The sequence below is a fragment of the Acartia tonsa genome, chromosome 13 (assembly GCF_053477335.1).
Source record: "Acartia tonsa isolate MP-2025a chromosome 13, ASM5347733v1, whole genome shotgun sequence".
NCBI lineage: Eukaryota > Metazoa > Arthropoda > Copepoda > Calanoida > Acartiidae > Acartia > Acartia tonsa.
This window is the reverse complement of record NC_137272.1, coordinates 6,548,382-6,564,307: the sequence shown is the minus strand read 5'-3', so window position 1 is coordinate 6,564,307 and position 15,926 is coordinate 6,548,382. Positions and strand designations below refer to the sequence as shown.

Genomic DNA, 15,926 nt, shown 5'->3' with positions numbered 1-15,926 from the left:
TAGACGATAAATTAATGTACATCACCAATGAAGATACACAAAATTACAACTTCTGTAGATTAAAATTAATGGTTGAAACGCATGGACACTCAGTTTAATTAACCAACCAATAAAAAAAATAGAGATTCCCAAAGTTGTTAAGACAACGAATAAGAAAACGTTACTATAAAACTTTGGGGACTTGTGTAATAAACAGCCCATCGTCCCCTCTTTCTCTTGCATATAATATATTCTGTAGCTCACAGCTTGTAATTTATGGGGAAAAGAAAGGGCAATAGACTTAGTAAACTTTTAGATCTTTCTTCCTCCCTGATGAAAATGAATACATATTGATTTCAAGTTAAACAAAAGTTACATAAGTATTTTTTCAAAAATAAAAGTTTGAAAGTCCGCTGGGGGAAAAGGGGTTGATTTGATACTATTTAGGCTATACGGCTAAAATTACTTCTTAAGTATCTCTTTTCCTAGGAAAATTATATATATTTCTCAATAATCTAGCCATTTTGAGACAAATTTCAGTCTCAACTTAATCAATATGGTTTGATTAGTTGCCTCATGCTTTTAACGACGTTATCGTCCTTGTTACTGAATTGAACCTAAGTAAAATATCAATCATATTTTATGCTAAACGTTCTTATACTTTTATTTCATACGAAACAGTCAATACATTAATTTAGCGAAGATTCATTTTTAGTCTAACATACATTTATTTCTTATAATGGTCAATGTATGAACTATTTGTTCTATTTATTTGATAGTAAAATGATTCGCATGATAATTAGACACTATGTTTTAAGCAAAGAGTCTCTATAATCAAGTCTTAAAATTTTGTTTAGTATTCAAGATAATTTTCTTCAAATTGTATTTATTTGTAAATTTTTGCGTTTTTGGATGTTCTATGTTTTGTTTCAACGAAGAAACGCATATTGCAAACTGAAGCAAGGATCTAAAGGGATAAGACGATAATTGATGTACATCCCTAATTATGAGTTACCCGTTACTGTTTATTATAATTAGTGGTTTTACGTTTGGACACCCAACTTAATGAACAAACCTATCAAAATTCAATAAAAGTCCCCAAAGGTGTTAAGCCAAGGATTAAGAAAATGTTTTATAAAACATTGGGGACTAGTGTAATAAACAGCCTAATGCCCCCATCCTCCCTGAAAGTGAAGACGTGTGCCAATTCTTTTGTTCTGCATGTATTACACATCTATTATAGAAAGAATGATGTGCTAATTATTAGGTTTAAGTTCATTTTTCAAATAATTATGTCATTTAGAACATCTTTGTTTTTCTTAGATAAAAAAATCAACTAAAATACCATGCGCGCATGTCTTAAGAAACAGGATGAATGAATGACTGTTTATTAAGATCCAGTAAACGGCTGGACTGTTAACTCTAAAACATTAATAAACACTCAGTACTAGACTGGATTTAGTCCATGTTCCTTACCTCCCAGGAGAGGTAGAGTAGCCCCTTTAACCCCCCCCCCCTTCCATTAAAATATTGAATTGAGAGAAACAGAATAAGAGACAACCGAAAGAAAAAAGAGAAAGGTAAAAATTTTTTTTTAAAGAGATAAATTTTAAAAATTTTAGAAGAAATAAAATAACAAGAAGTTTCGGCTTCTACCTTAAAAATAAGCCGAAAAAATGAAGTGCCCCAAATTTGGAAAATATAATAATAGCCGCAAACCTGCTAAAAAGCAGTCCGACCGCCATGGATGTTTTATAGTTAATTATGTTCATAATGATAGGAATCTTAACAAAAAGTTTAGCACTACTATCTTAAATATCAGCCGAGCAAATCAAATTCCATCCACAGCTTTACAGACTGACTGACGGACTGCCAGACGGACTGCCAGACGGACAGGCATAGTGAGTTATAGGGTAGCTTCGCTACTAAAAATAAATCAAAAATAAACAATAATAATAGCATTAAATGATTTGTAGAATTGTAAAAATATGTAAATATTTAAATATTATTCCTACATATGTTTTACTTTTAAATAATCTCTTAATATTTATGCAAATAATAACAAGGATGACAACATTCATTAACAGTTAGAAGGTTAAAATCATTTTTATAAAAGCAGAAATGTAATCTATGATTGTGACAAAGCCCAAATTGTGTTAAAATTGTGTCAAAAATGATCCATGTGACAAAATAAAATGAGGGAGATGAGAGGAGAAGTGGAAAGGACCCACCTAAAAAAGAGATGGATAATCCCTCATTTTTATTACGTCACATGGATCATTTTTGACACAATTTTAACACAATTTGGGCTTTGTCCGGTTTTGTCCCAGTAAAAAAGGTAATATATGATTCTATTTTCCCCTCTTTTGTTAATAATATTTTCATGGCCGATAAAATTTTTGTAATGGACCATTTACAATTTAAATAACTATAACATTTACAATCCAATATTTAAAAAAGTTTGAATAGGGTAAGGATTCCCATATAGGTTTAAGGCGAAATAGTTAAAAAAAACTTTGACATATTTAGTGATTTATTGACAATTACAGGAATATCCTAAACTGAGCTAAAATTAGGGGAGGAAGGGGACATTGGATGTGTATTACACTGTTTCCTAAAGTCTTTAAATAACGTTTTTTTATTTTTTGGCTAAATAACCTTGGGAACTTTTATAAATTTTGATTGGTTCATTTAGTTGAGTGTCCAAACGTTTAACCAATTAGTGTAATCTACGGAAGGGTTAATTTTGTGCATCATCATTCGGGTTCAATTTTAGTTCATATGCTAGTTTCTTATCCCCTTAGAAAGAGCAAAATAAAAAAAAATACATTAAAACAAATGTTTTAAACAAACTTAAATTGAACTACACCCTTAATTTTTGCTTAAAGTTCGTAAGAACGACCCTATCAAATTTTAAAAAGCCTTAAAGTATCATTTAAAGATGTTTTATTTATTTTTTAATCTGCTCTATAATTAGAGTTTATTCGTAGGTCAATCTGTCCATCTGTGAATATATAATATCTGCTGCTTATGAATAGCGAAGCTACTCTATTACTTACTATATCAGTCCACATTTGTATCATGGTTACTTTATTCAAGTTAGAAAATTATCTAGCTTGTTGCTTTGTGACTTATAGTCAAATTTATCTTCAAGCTATTATTGAAAATAATCGTCTTTGTTATGATTATCCCTTCATTTTCTTTCACTACAGGGACATGGGGATAAGTGTTAAATTCACCTTCTTCAAATTATCAAAACAAAAAGTTCCCCTTTAAATTAGGAAAAGTAGAGGAAATTATGATATCTAATGTTTGAGATCAATGATTATATAGCATAGATGTGGATATTATGACAGAAGAAAAACTTCATCATTTATTGGCCAGTTCATTCATCCATTAGAAGGAAAAGTGAAGGGGGGGGGAATCGTTATTTTCAGCTACATGTTACACTTTATCAAAGTACATGATAATCTGGTGTAAAATCCAAGTAATAATAAATCCATGTTTAGATCAATTTGCTGTGTTCTGATATTTAAAAGTGATATTTTCTTCCCTTATCTTCTCCCTCCCTGACTTAACTAAGACTAAGGGCTAGCTAGGAATTCCTTTATGAAAAGAAAATTAAATCCTAATCTACTAACAAAGAGCCAGATTCTTTTTTTTTAATCGCAGATTTTATCTCATAGAGAAATTGTTTTATTCAATTTAAGTTTCCAAGCTACTATTGAATTTATTTAAGCCGTTTTAATTGATACGATAGCTTTCTTATTTGACGGAGGTGACTCTCCAATATTAGTTTTAGTTTAAAATATATAAAAAAAAAATTCTTCTCTGTAGAACCAAACCAGTTATGTCTAGTTAGTGAGATTCTTCGCTTCAAACTGATAAAGATCAGGGACAAGGGAAGGCTATTCTGGCAAACAATGCTTTAGAGCTGATTTCATAGATTTCCAGTTTAAACTAGATGATGAGATTAAGCAACTTTTGGCAGAATTTGACAAGAATCTAAAACATTATTTTGTCAGTATTTGCTTAATTTACTATAAGCCATTCAAAAATGATTTTCAGAGATTAGTACCATGTTTATTTTTGAGATAAATGAACATAGAATAAGCTTTTTACATTATTTAGATATTTTATCTAAATCATAGACTACTCGTAAATTATAGGTTAAATAGTGAATAAAATTTATTGAAAATCCAAACAGTGGATAGCTGTGATACTTTGAAACATATTTCAGATTGTTTAAACATTTATCCCATCTAAAAATTAAAAAGAAAAAAAGTTTTTGCGACACCTAGCAATAAAGTTTTAAACTATATAACTATGCTTTTCCAAATCAAACATTTTATAATTTTTGTTGTGGTTTAATTTTGCCCCTAATTGCGAAACAAGTTGGAAGGAAGTTTACAAAATTTAAAATATGGGTAGTTTCTCCCAAAGTGCCTAGTGGAGCACAGAATCCTCCTTTCCCTACCATTAATTTTAAAACAAACTGTAAACGATCAAAGGGGCGGGAGTGCTTTAGGTATAGCATTTAAGAAACCAGCAGATATAATTTAAATATGGGGGGGGGGGGAATCAGTGCTTCATAGGCAACTTTGTTGTAAGGCACCAATATATGTTTTTTTATGTTTATTTTAAATTAAGTTGATCGTCAAATAGATTTAGTATTGTATGATTTATGGTTATTATTTTTTAAAAGCAAAGCTTTTCCATGATTAGGGTCGGTCCGTGCGTCCATCTGTACGTCCATCCGTTACAGTTAGCTTTGTTTGATAATTGAAAAAGGTTAGCATTGTCCTATCGATTTCAAGTTTTACATGCTAATTCCCATAGCAGTTAGGTACGATTAGAAAGAGCAGCAACTCTATAATCGTTACTAGAAAGTCCGTATGTTCATTTAAAACAAGCTGATTTTTTACTTTTTTTACAACAAATTTTTGTATGTTAAAATTATCCTAGTCATCTAATTTTTTGAATTCTGATTCATATTACAACAAAATACATAAGCAAAGCATCTCTAAAATCAAGTCCTAAAAATGTCAGTATGTTCTAAAACCGTAACATGTATTTAATCAGATTTGCAACAAATTTACTTACAATTTTGTAAAGACATATGCATTAATATTCAGTTTATTCAGTTCTGACACTGTTAATGTCCATTTGTCTTTCCATTTCAGAGCTTCGCTTTTATGAATGGTGTCATCCTTGTTTTAATAAGAAATGAACGATGAATTTTATTTTTAACTTTAAAGTAAGATGTTTTTTAGTTATTGAATCAATTTGAAACTTATGCCTAAACTTGCTCTAAGGGGTTAATTGTGGTGTTTAAAAATGAGTCGAAGTAAAAATTTGTCAAAAATTTTGTTTTTTGTCTTTAAACAGTTACAAATTTTATGGATAAGAAAAAAATTTAAAGATTTTAATTTTAGGAAATATTTAAAAATATTTTTTTAATCTCCCTACATCTGACTTGTTTAGTAAGATGTTTTTGTGAATTCGTCTGCTATTTTATTATTTAATAGTGTACACTATTCTCATGAGGTTTAGTGAATTACCCTTATGAATACCCTTATGTATTATACTAAGAGCCCTTTTTTGTAATAGTTGCACCATTCATAACATTACATACTTGGTGAGGTTTCGTGATAAATTGGCATGAATTTAATAGAATTGTTTGTCAGACAGACATTCCCTTGTCCCTGGATAAAGATCCTCTTACTTTTATAAAAGGATGAGGCCTTTTCTTATGTTAATATTTGCAGGTAAAAATGTCAATATTATTACTTGAAAGACCTACCTGAAAAATAAAAATAATAAGCAATGATATAAAAATTTTGATACTAATTCTTATTTTTATTTTATGGTAGTTAGCTGTCATCCTTGTTTTTATATTGAATAAACTAACAATATATCATTAGATACCAAATAATATAAGCAGATCAGAAATAAAGAAAAACTTATTCTCGATGTCACAAAACGATTGAGTTATAAAATTTACAGTGTATTATATCCTCCTTCCCTGTTAAGTGTTGACATTTTGTGCTTTCTGTATGGAAACGAATTGGTTGTTTTGAAGGAAGACCAAAATTCTAGAGAGGGAGGAGACATTGCGCAATTTATTACACTAGTCCCCGAAGTTTTATAATAACAGTTTTTTATTCGTTGGCTTAACAACTTTGGGGACTTATATTAAATTTTTATTGGTTGGCTCATTCAGTCGTGTTTTTAAAAGTTTCAACTACTTATTGTAATCTACAGAAGGGGTAATTTTGTGTATCATCGGGGATGTACATAAATTTATCGGCCATTGTCTTATCCCTTTAGATCCTGATTTTAATCAAAGATTTTATCTCATAGAGAAATTGTTTTATTCAATTTCAGTTTCAATTTCAATTTTCTTGGGAATTCTCCCCCTAAAAAAGTAATTATCCTGCTTTGGAGAACCATATCAGTTGACCAGTTAGCGAAATTCTTAGCTTAAAACAGATAAGACATCCAGTTACTTTTATATAAGCATAAGGACTTTTCTCATGTTAATATTTGCCTCAAAAATGTCAAAATTATTGCTTGAAAGACTTACCTAAAAAATAAAAATAATATAAGTAATGAATTATAAAAACCTTCAAACTAATTTAAACTTTAATTTGTGGTTGCTTTGAGGTTTCATTTTTAGACATTATGTGGACAAAACGCTATCTGCATTGAAAAAAAATGATTGTTTTGAAGGAGGGCCAATTTATTTGTTAAGAATTTGAATTAATCAAATCAATTGGGTTGCATTTTTAAGCCAGGTTAGTTTACTAAAAGGTTTTAAATAGATTCTTTAAACATTTAATATTATTTTCAAATCTATGTGTGTATGCCTCTAAAAAGGCATAATACATCAGCATTTTAGGCCTAAAAATTACTGAAATTTACAGGCAATGTTTTAAATCATAATTTTAATTTAATATGTCTACATTTTTATTATTGAACTACTTAGACAATAAATATAAGAAAAGTACAATTATGAAAAAATATAAGACCCTATATAATACTTTTTCAAACCTTAATGTTTGATATCTGATAAAATGACGAATAAAGATTTATTTAAAAACAAGATTCAATAATAACGCCATTTCAACCATGGCATTAAAAACAAACAAGGCCTAAATTCAATTATGTATGTTGCTTAAATTTTGGTAGTGTAGCTTTTCTATAAACAGAAGGGTAATGCTAAAATTTCAGAAGCTTTTTATATATGAAAAATGATATCATATTGGCCTACCATTGGTCAATTAAAATGTATACTGTCCTGCCATTGGTAATTTGTATTGTATGACGTCATTTTTTTAGAGGCACTATAAAAAGCTTTAAAATTGAAGATTTTTGTATATAATCAATAACCATTGAATGAAAGGTTTAAATCTACGACATGGTGCAGCTTTAAAAGTGGTCTTTGCTGACATTAAATTAATCTATAGAATATTTACGTCGTCATTATTAGCAAAAGGTGACTTTATGAGAACAAAAGTAAAGGATACAATAAAAAGTCATACTTTCATTTAAAGGATTTGATTATAAATATGACTTGCTTATAATACTGCACCTTGTTGTCATAAGAATCATTAACACAAAAAAATATCAAATCATCATGCAAAGTTTGAAATCGATAAGACAATCATAACGTGTCAAAATTAACAAAAAGAGCTAACCGTTACGGACATACCGACCCTCATTGTTAAAAAAGCTTCGCTTTTAAAAAGATTTTTTATGCTTGTTTTTAGTTGAAGCAACAAGTATTTTCATTAAAACAATATTAATGTAATAAAATGAACTTATAATATTTGCACTTTACAATGACATATAAAATAACATGCACATTTTGATAAGAAATCCATTAAAAATTAGACTATAATTGATAAGTATATCTTACACAAGCTTTGCTACAATAACGTCATTTTTAGTGAAGCCAAATTTATTTTATCAAGGCTAGGCAGCCGCGCATCAGCCGCGATTAAGCCTCAAATTTAAACCCTCTTGAATGCTTTGAATTTTTTTTTAAAGAGATTACCATGTTTTTTCAAGATGTTTTTTAAAACCGAAGCTTTTCTATAATCAGGGTCGGTCCGTTCGTCCGTCCGTCACAGAGAGTTAGCTCTTTTCGTTAATTGTCCTATCGATTCCAAACTTTGCATGATAATTTATGTAGTAGTAAGGTACAATTTAGAAAGCGTAGCAACTCTATAATCAATACCAGAATGTCCGTACGTCCATTTAAAACATATCGATTTTTAACTTTTTTTGACAACAAATTTTTGAATGTTAAAATTATCCGATTCTTCTGATTTTTTGAAAACTGATTCCTAATACAACAAGGTACAATGTTATAAGCAAAGTATCTCTATAAACAAGTCCCAAAAATGTAAGTATGTTCTTAAACAGTATCATCTATTTATGCAGTTTTGCACCAAATTTACTTACAATATTGTTTGTACTGATGCATTAATATTCTGCTAATTCAGTTCTGACAATCTACAAGTGTTAATGTTCTTTTTCCTTCCAGTTCAGAGCTTCGCTTTTATGGATGTTGTCACTCTTGTTTAAATTGTAAAAGGTTGAATTTTCTGAGTCTTACAGGCGGCTGCTTTTTATTTTGTTATCGCGGTATGTAAATAGAAGATCAACCCAAAAACATTTTTAAGCTTTTAATTATTGTCTCAACTGTTTTAGACAATTTCATCAAATATTTAGGTTCATTTGTGACATTTTAAGAATTAAAGCTTGGAAAAAAAACAGTGCAAATTTAGATAAAAATAGACAGATTTTCTGTAGATGAGATATCCTTTTCTGTTTAAAGTTCATAAGATCAAATTGTAAAATATTTTTAATGTCTGTTAACTAAGTTAAAAAGATTTTTTTTAAGGCAAAGCTTTTTTAAAATTAGGGTATGTACGTTTATTCGAGTTTTAGTCTTTTAAGGGTAAGGCATAAAATTACATAAAGAAGTGTTTTTTTTTGGCTTTTCTATTAGGATCTCTTTAACCACTGAATCGATTAATTTCTCCATTTTAGGGAAGATTTATTTATATCTTAATCTTTTAAAGTATGTCTTTCTGCCTTCAATCCTGGTAGGGGCAAAGCTATTAGCTCTTTAAAGAATAACTAAAGTAGGAACTCTATAGCACACAAATACATAGCCCTTTCATGATAAGCTTCGCTCTTCTGAATATTATCATCCTTGTTAACGTTTTAATTACAATGAAAGGCAACAACATGGCAAAAATATTTAACAGTCTTGTTTGAAAACAATACTGCTTGTTTGAAACCTTATTTTTTAAACAAGAACAATTTTATACATAAGTAGCACAATTAAAATTAATTTACGTTTTACAAGAAAAAATAAATTAATGTACATATCCGATGATGATACACAAAACTACCCCTTCTGTAGATTACAATTAGTGGTTGAATTGCTTGTACACTCAACTAAGAACCAACCACTCAAATTCAATAAAAGTCCCCAAAGATTGTTAAGCCAACGAATAAGAAAATGTTATTATAAACCTTAAGGGACTAGTGTAGTAAACAGCCCATTGTCCTCTCTCTCTTTCTGACAATGTTAAAATTGAGTAACTTTTCAAATGAGTAATCGTGTAATTTTTTCCTTCAAATATAAAATTACTTATCTTATCATCATATCCGTCCTTTTTTCCTTATTTTGAGTCATGTCACAAAAATATAAATAATAGAGGCATTGTAGATTGTTCTTTTGCATACTTAATTGACGAAAAATGAGTTTAAAATATGAGGGAATATTCTAAAGTGCTGGCCATACAATATAAATACTACAACATTAGATACAAAAAAGCCCAACAAATAATCGAGAAAAGCCAATACTTAAAAACCTTTTTTTTCGCGCATTTACTTAAGCTGTAGACGGCCTGGACTTGATCTTCACAAGATCTTATTGGACAAACCTTACACTTACTACTTTATTGAAAAGGAACTGTATGAATAGTCTACATAATATATCATATGTAAAATCAATGAGTTAATGATACTATCTAGTATCTATGCATCAAATTAAGCTGTCTCTGTTTTAAAAATTATTTTCATTACAATGTAGATTTTTAAAGATGATCTCAAAAAAGTTGTGTCAAGAATGAAAACATCCAAAGTAGAATCAATTTTATACAAGTATTAGTAGTAAAGATAGTTTGCATATGTAAGTTGGTCGGTCTGTAATACTTTATTTTAAAGTTAGTATGTTTTTAACCTATTTTTTTAAAATACACTATTCTAAGACAAGAAAATATATTTTGAATTTTAATTCATTTTATCTCTTGTAGAAGTGAATCAAGCAATATTGCCTTGTTAATAAATAAATATTTGCTTATTAATTGATGGAAAAATTTGAGAATGAATTGAAGAATTTATTTGTTAATTTATTAAAAACTAGCGGCTTCGCCCCTAGCCTCTAGGGGCTGTGCCCCAAGAGGTTTGATCAACCTAATTTTTCGTATTTTAGATTTGAAAAGAAAAAGTAAAAAAATTTTTTTTTTTTGGGGGGGGGTATTTTTCATTTTTTTGGGGGGTGGGGGTATCCCACCCCCCAAGAAAATAGCTTAAAACCATCACAGGACCAGTAGGTATATTCCCTGAAGAGTAGAGCCCAATCGGTTCAGTGGTTACTGAGATCTTAAGCTTCAGACGGACAGACAGACGGACAGACGGACAGACAGACAGACAGACATCGTTCTACTTTGTATTATAAAAATTGTGAAAACTTTAAATTCATTAGACTATTGAAGAAACAAGGACGACAACATCCATAAAAGCGAAGCTCTGAAACGATGACAGACGAACATTAACTATTGTTGAGTGTCAGAACTGAATATACAAAATATGAAAATATAAGGTTTGACAAAATTATACGTAAATTTGTTGCAAAACTTATTAAATGCAGAATTCTGTTTAAGGACATACTGACATTTTAATACTTGATTATAGAGATGCTTCGCTCATAATATTGTACCTTATTGTAATAGGAATCAGTAATTAAAAAATCAGATCAATCGGATGATTTTATCACATAAAAAATTTTTATTAAAAAAGTAAAAAAATCAACATGTTAAAATGGACGTACGGACATTCTGGTAACGATTATAGAGTTGCTACGCTTTCTAAATCTTACCTAACTACTATAGGAATCACCATGCAAAACTTGAAATCGATAGGACAATTCTAACATGCCTAAATTAACGAATTAAAGCTAACTATCTTGGACGGACGGACGTACGGACGGACCGACCCTAATTATAGAAAAGCTTCGCTTTTAAAAATAATGCCCAGAGGGTAAAAAGGTATACGAATATTTAATTCTAAAGCACAGCAATTACCAGGGATCAATTGATGTACATCCACAATGATTAAATATGAAATTCACTCTTCTGTAGATTAAAAATTAATGATTGAAACGTTTGGATACTCAACTTGAATGAACCAACCAATCAGAATTCAGTGAAAGTCCCCAAAGTGGTTTAGCCAACAAAAAAGAAAACTTATTAAAAGTTTGGGGACTAGTCTAATAAACACCCCATTGTCCCATTCCTTCTTGACAATTAACCAGAAGCGTAGACAGAGTTTTGCAGGGGGGAGGTAGTGGACCTTGAGGAGGTAAACAAAAATATTGACCTCCCAAATCTTAATTTTAAGAGGGAAGGGTTATGATACCCTCCCGCATCCAAAATCTTTTTATTAAAAACATAACACAAAAATGCAAGTTTATCTTCTGATGAAAAATTTATTATTTGGGCCATTTTTTCCCCAAAGAAATAGAACCAATATCTATGCAATTTTAGAAAATTATAAAAATGCACAAAACAAGTATTTACAACATTCATAAAAGCAAAGCTAATTAATGCTATATGTAAAGTTTTTGCTTTAAATACTTAATATGCCGCACTATTTTTACATAGTTACCTAGAATCTAAAGGGATAAGACAATGGCCCATAAATTGATTTACAACCCCAAAAATTAGTGGTTTAAACGTTTGAACACTAAACTTAATAGACCAACCAATCAAAATTCAGTAAACGTCCCCAAAGCTGAGTCAACGAATAACAAATCGTTATTATAAAACTTTAGGAACTACTGTAATACACAGCCCATTGTCCCCAACCCTCTCTCTATATATATATTACTAGCGGCTTCACCCCTAGCCTCCAGAGGTAATAAAAGAAAAAAAATTAAGTACCTCTGGTGGAGATGCCCCCACTAATTTTAAATAATTAAAAAAATAGGGGGGGTATTTTGGGGGGGGGGGTTGAGGGTGTCCCACCCCCCAAGAAAATAGCCTAAAACCACCACAGGACAAGTAGGTATATTCCCTAAAAAGTAGAATCCTATCGGTTCAGTTGTTACCGAGATCTTAAGGGACGGACAGACGGACGGACAGACAGACAGACATTATTCTATTTTGTATTATAGATTACACTTTTCTTACACATTATACAACATTGTTGCAGGACCCCTAGTAAAAAGTTTGGATCATATGAAGAAAATGAAGTCATTCCTAAAAAGGACAGAAATTCTCTTCCTTGGGTATAGGAAGGCTATTTACTTTCCTTTTTCTTACAAATTCTCAGTAAGGAAGGTGATTTCTGTCCACTATCTTACAAATTCTTTTATAGCAATAGAACGATTCAAACTTGCTTAAATTAAACATCAAAGTTATTTCTTAAGAACAGACAAATCCCAAATGTAAAAAGCTTCGATTTTTCTTAATAATTAAAAGTATACACACACATGTTTCAATATCTTAGTAACAATTTAACGGCAAATTTGAAAATTTTAATATGACCTCAGATATTATCTTTAAAGATTTATACAGCTAACGATATCTGTTTGTGTATTCTATTATATAAAGATGTAAGGGGATTTTTGTCTGTAGCCTAATTTCTCAATAACGATTGAGTCGATTAGATTCTCTATTATAGGTAAGCTTCACATGGATCCATAGATGGTTTTAGGCTATTTTATTTTGAAATTAAAGTCTTGGGATAGTTTTAAGCTATTTTTTTATTGTAATATAAAAGTTAGTTGTTCTGATGTTTTTTTTGTATTCCGGCCTTATCGTCCTGATGTTACAACTAAGGACAAAAAAAAGAATCAAAGAATAACATCAATATATTTAGTAGTTTTTCTAACAAATTTTCCATTCTTTTCAATGCTTGCAAATTCAGTGATAGAGATAACAATCAAACTGAAAGATAAAATAATCTGCACTCTAACCAGACTACCAGTGCAGATTTTATTGTGATAGAAAAGTGGTAAAATTCTTTTTTTTTGTAAATTGTCTTATCTCTTCATCCCTGGTGTAAATGGCATAAAAACCCAAGTAGAGAGAGGGGACATTGGGCTTTTTATTACACTAGTCCCCAAAGTTTTATAAAAATGTTATCTTATTCGTTGGCTTCAAAATTTTGGGGACTTTTATTGAATTTTGATTTATTAAGTTGATTGTCCAAACGTTTCAACCACTCATTGTTATCTAAAGAATATAAAATTTTGTGTATCATTATTGTAAGTCAATCTGTCATTGTCCTATCCCTTTAGATCCCTGATAAAAATCAGTGTGAATTCGAGCAGATCAACAAATAATTATTTAATTGTAAGATCATGGCCAATTTTATAGTGTTTAAAATTTACAATTTTTGCAAACATTTAACTAAAGACACGTAAATTTAATGATGATATGGATTTTAAAATGTTATTAAATGCAACAAATATGAAGAAAAAGATTCTAAGGCTCTAAAATTAAATCAAATTCCAATAGAATTAAACATATCAGTGTTACATATATACAGATTAAAGAAAGACAGACAGACAGACAGATTGGTAGACAGGCAAATAGACGATCAAATGCCTTACAGATAGACAGACTGAAAGACAGACATATTGACATAAAATAAAAATTGACAGACAATAAGCCCTGATAAATATATAATCTTATCTTAAGCCGTTGCCATTCTTTTTGAGCCACAGCTGCCGCCTATGTTGATAGAAAATGTGCGGCTGTCGATAAAACATAAAATCAATAATTTAAAAAAAAACCTATGTAGTAACTACACTGTTAATAATCATGGAGGGAGGGGACATTGGGGTGTTTATTACACTAGTCCTCAAAGTTCTATAAAAATGCTTTCTTATTTGTTGGCTTGACAACTTTTGGGACTGGATTTTTAATTGGTTCGTTCATTAAGTTGAGTGTTCAAAACTACTAATTATAATCCACAGAAGAGATAATTCATGTATCATCATTGGGGATGTACATCAATTTATCAGCCATTGTCTTATCCCCCTAGATCCCTAAGTAGCTTCACTGTTAATAATGATATTATATGCATTGTAGATATTTAATTGCATAAAATCTATAGCTCGAGTTCTTTGGAACGGGAAATACATTTTTTTCCAGTGATACAGCAAATGAAGAAATAACTTTTTAGCGTGTTTAATATCATTGAAACTACTCTATATATTTTCATCTTATAACAAAATAGAACTGAAAATTTATCATTAAAATGATTTGACTTAAAAAACGAAAGTGTTAAAAGAAAAAACGGTTTCTTAATTTTTCAAATCCAAAAGGATGTAGGGTAAAAATGCATAAATCTTTTTTCTCCAATAGTTTTTCTTTAATTTATGCCTAAATTTACCCCGAGGGTAAAGGAATTTTATCCATGGTTTAATGATTTTTTAAGCCATCAAAAACTGCCAATTGCGAAAATTTTGTATTATTAATTCGTTGATAGAATCCCCAATTTTCTAAAAAAAAGAACTCTTAAATAACCCTTATTATCCAAATAAGGGTCTAAAAAAAGGGACTAACTCTATAGGGTTATCGTAAATCTTTTCTATTTAACCTTCAAAAAGAATCGAATCACAATTGCCTTATCAAGAGAATGTTATATTTAGTGGGGAGAGGGATATTTATAGTTAAACAAGGATAGCAACATCCATAAAAGCGAAGCACTGAAACGGTAGGACAAACGGATATTAACACTTGTATAGTGTCAGAACTGAATAAGCAGAATATTAATGCAGAAGTCTGATCAAAATTGTAAGTAAATTTGTTGCAAAACTGCTTAAAAGAATTATACTGATTAAGGAAATACTTACATTTTTATGACTTGATTATAGAGTTGTTTTGCTTATAATATTGTACTTTGTTGTCTCAGGATCAATATACCAAAAATCAGAACAATCAAATAATTAAATCACTTAAAAATTTGCTGTTAAAAAAGTAAAAATCAACATGTTTAAAATAGACGTACTGACTTCCTGGTAATGATTATAGAGTTGCTACGCTTATAACATTCTAACATGCCTAAATCAACGAAAAAATCTATCCGTCTCGGACGTACGGAAAGACGGACCGACTCTAATTATAGAAAAGCTTCGCTTTTAAAATAATTATAAACATCCCCTGAACCTATGGGAATCTTCAATGTAAACAAAACCATATCGGTTCAGTGGTTGGCGATATCTTTCGCAAAATACAGGCAGACCTCCTGTTGATTTACATACATATATATTTATGTATTTTAAGTTAAAAAAAAAACACCCACCGTAAATGGTAAAAACAACCGCATTTTGTCAACACACAAAAAATCACTTCTTTTAAAGCACAAATTCCGCGGATTTTTTCTCACAACTTTACTTTGAAAGAATCAAAAGTCAACTGAAAGTCAAATGTTCTGAAATCTCTCTTCTGTCAATTCAAAAATTGCAAACGGGGTTCATAATTTTTCTCTCATTGAAGTCACAACTTCTCAAAGCCTCGATTTTATTGTGTAATACAATAATAAAAATCTTTGGAAACTGCACCGCTCTTTAGTTTGGCTTCGATGGTTTCATCTCTAAAATTGACGTTTTTTAAAAACAACAAATGGAGCAT

At 30.1% G+C, this 15,926-nt stretch overlaps 1 protein-coding gene across 1 annotated transcript in view; it reads right to left on the bottom strand.

Annotated features, from left to right (window-relative positions):
- LOC145304301 (uncharacterized) overlaps positions 1–15,712 on the bottom strand; it is a 68,920-nt gene extending 53,208 nt beyond the window's left edge. The window contains exon 1 of the mRNA XM_080146161.1: positions 15,598–15,712. Coding sequence (XP_080002287.1) covers positions 15,598–15,621 — 24 coding nt within the window. The 5' untranslated portion in view covers positions 15,622–15,712. The remainder of the gene's footprint in view (positions 1–15,597) is intronic.
- Positions 15,713–15,926: the final 214 nt, after the last annotated feature.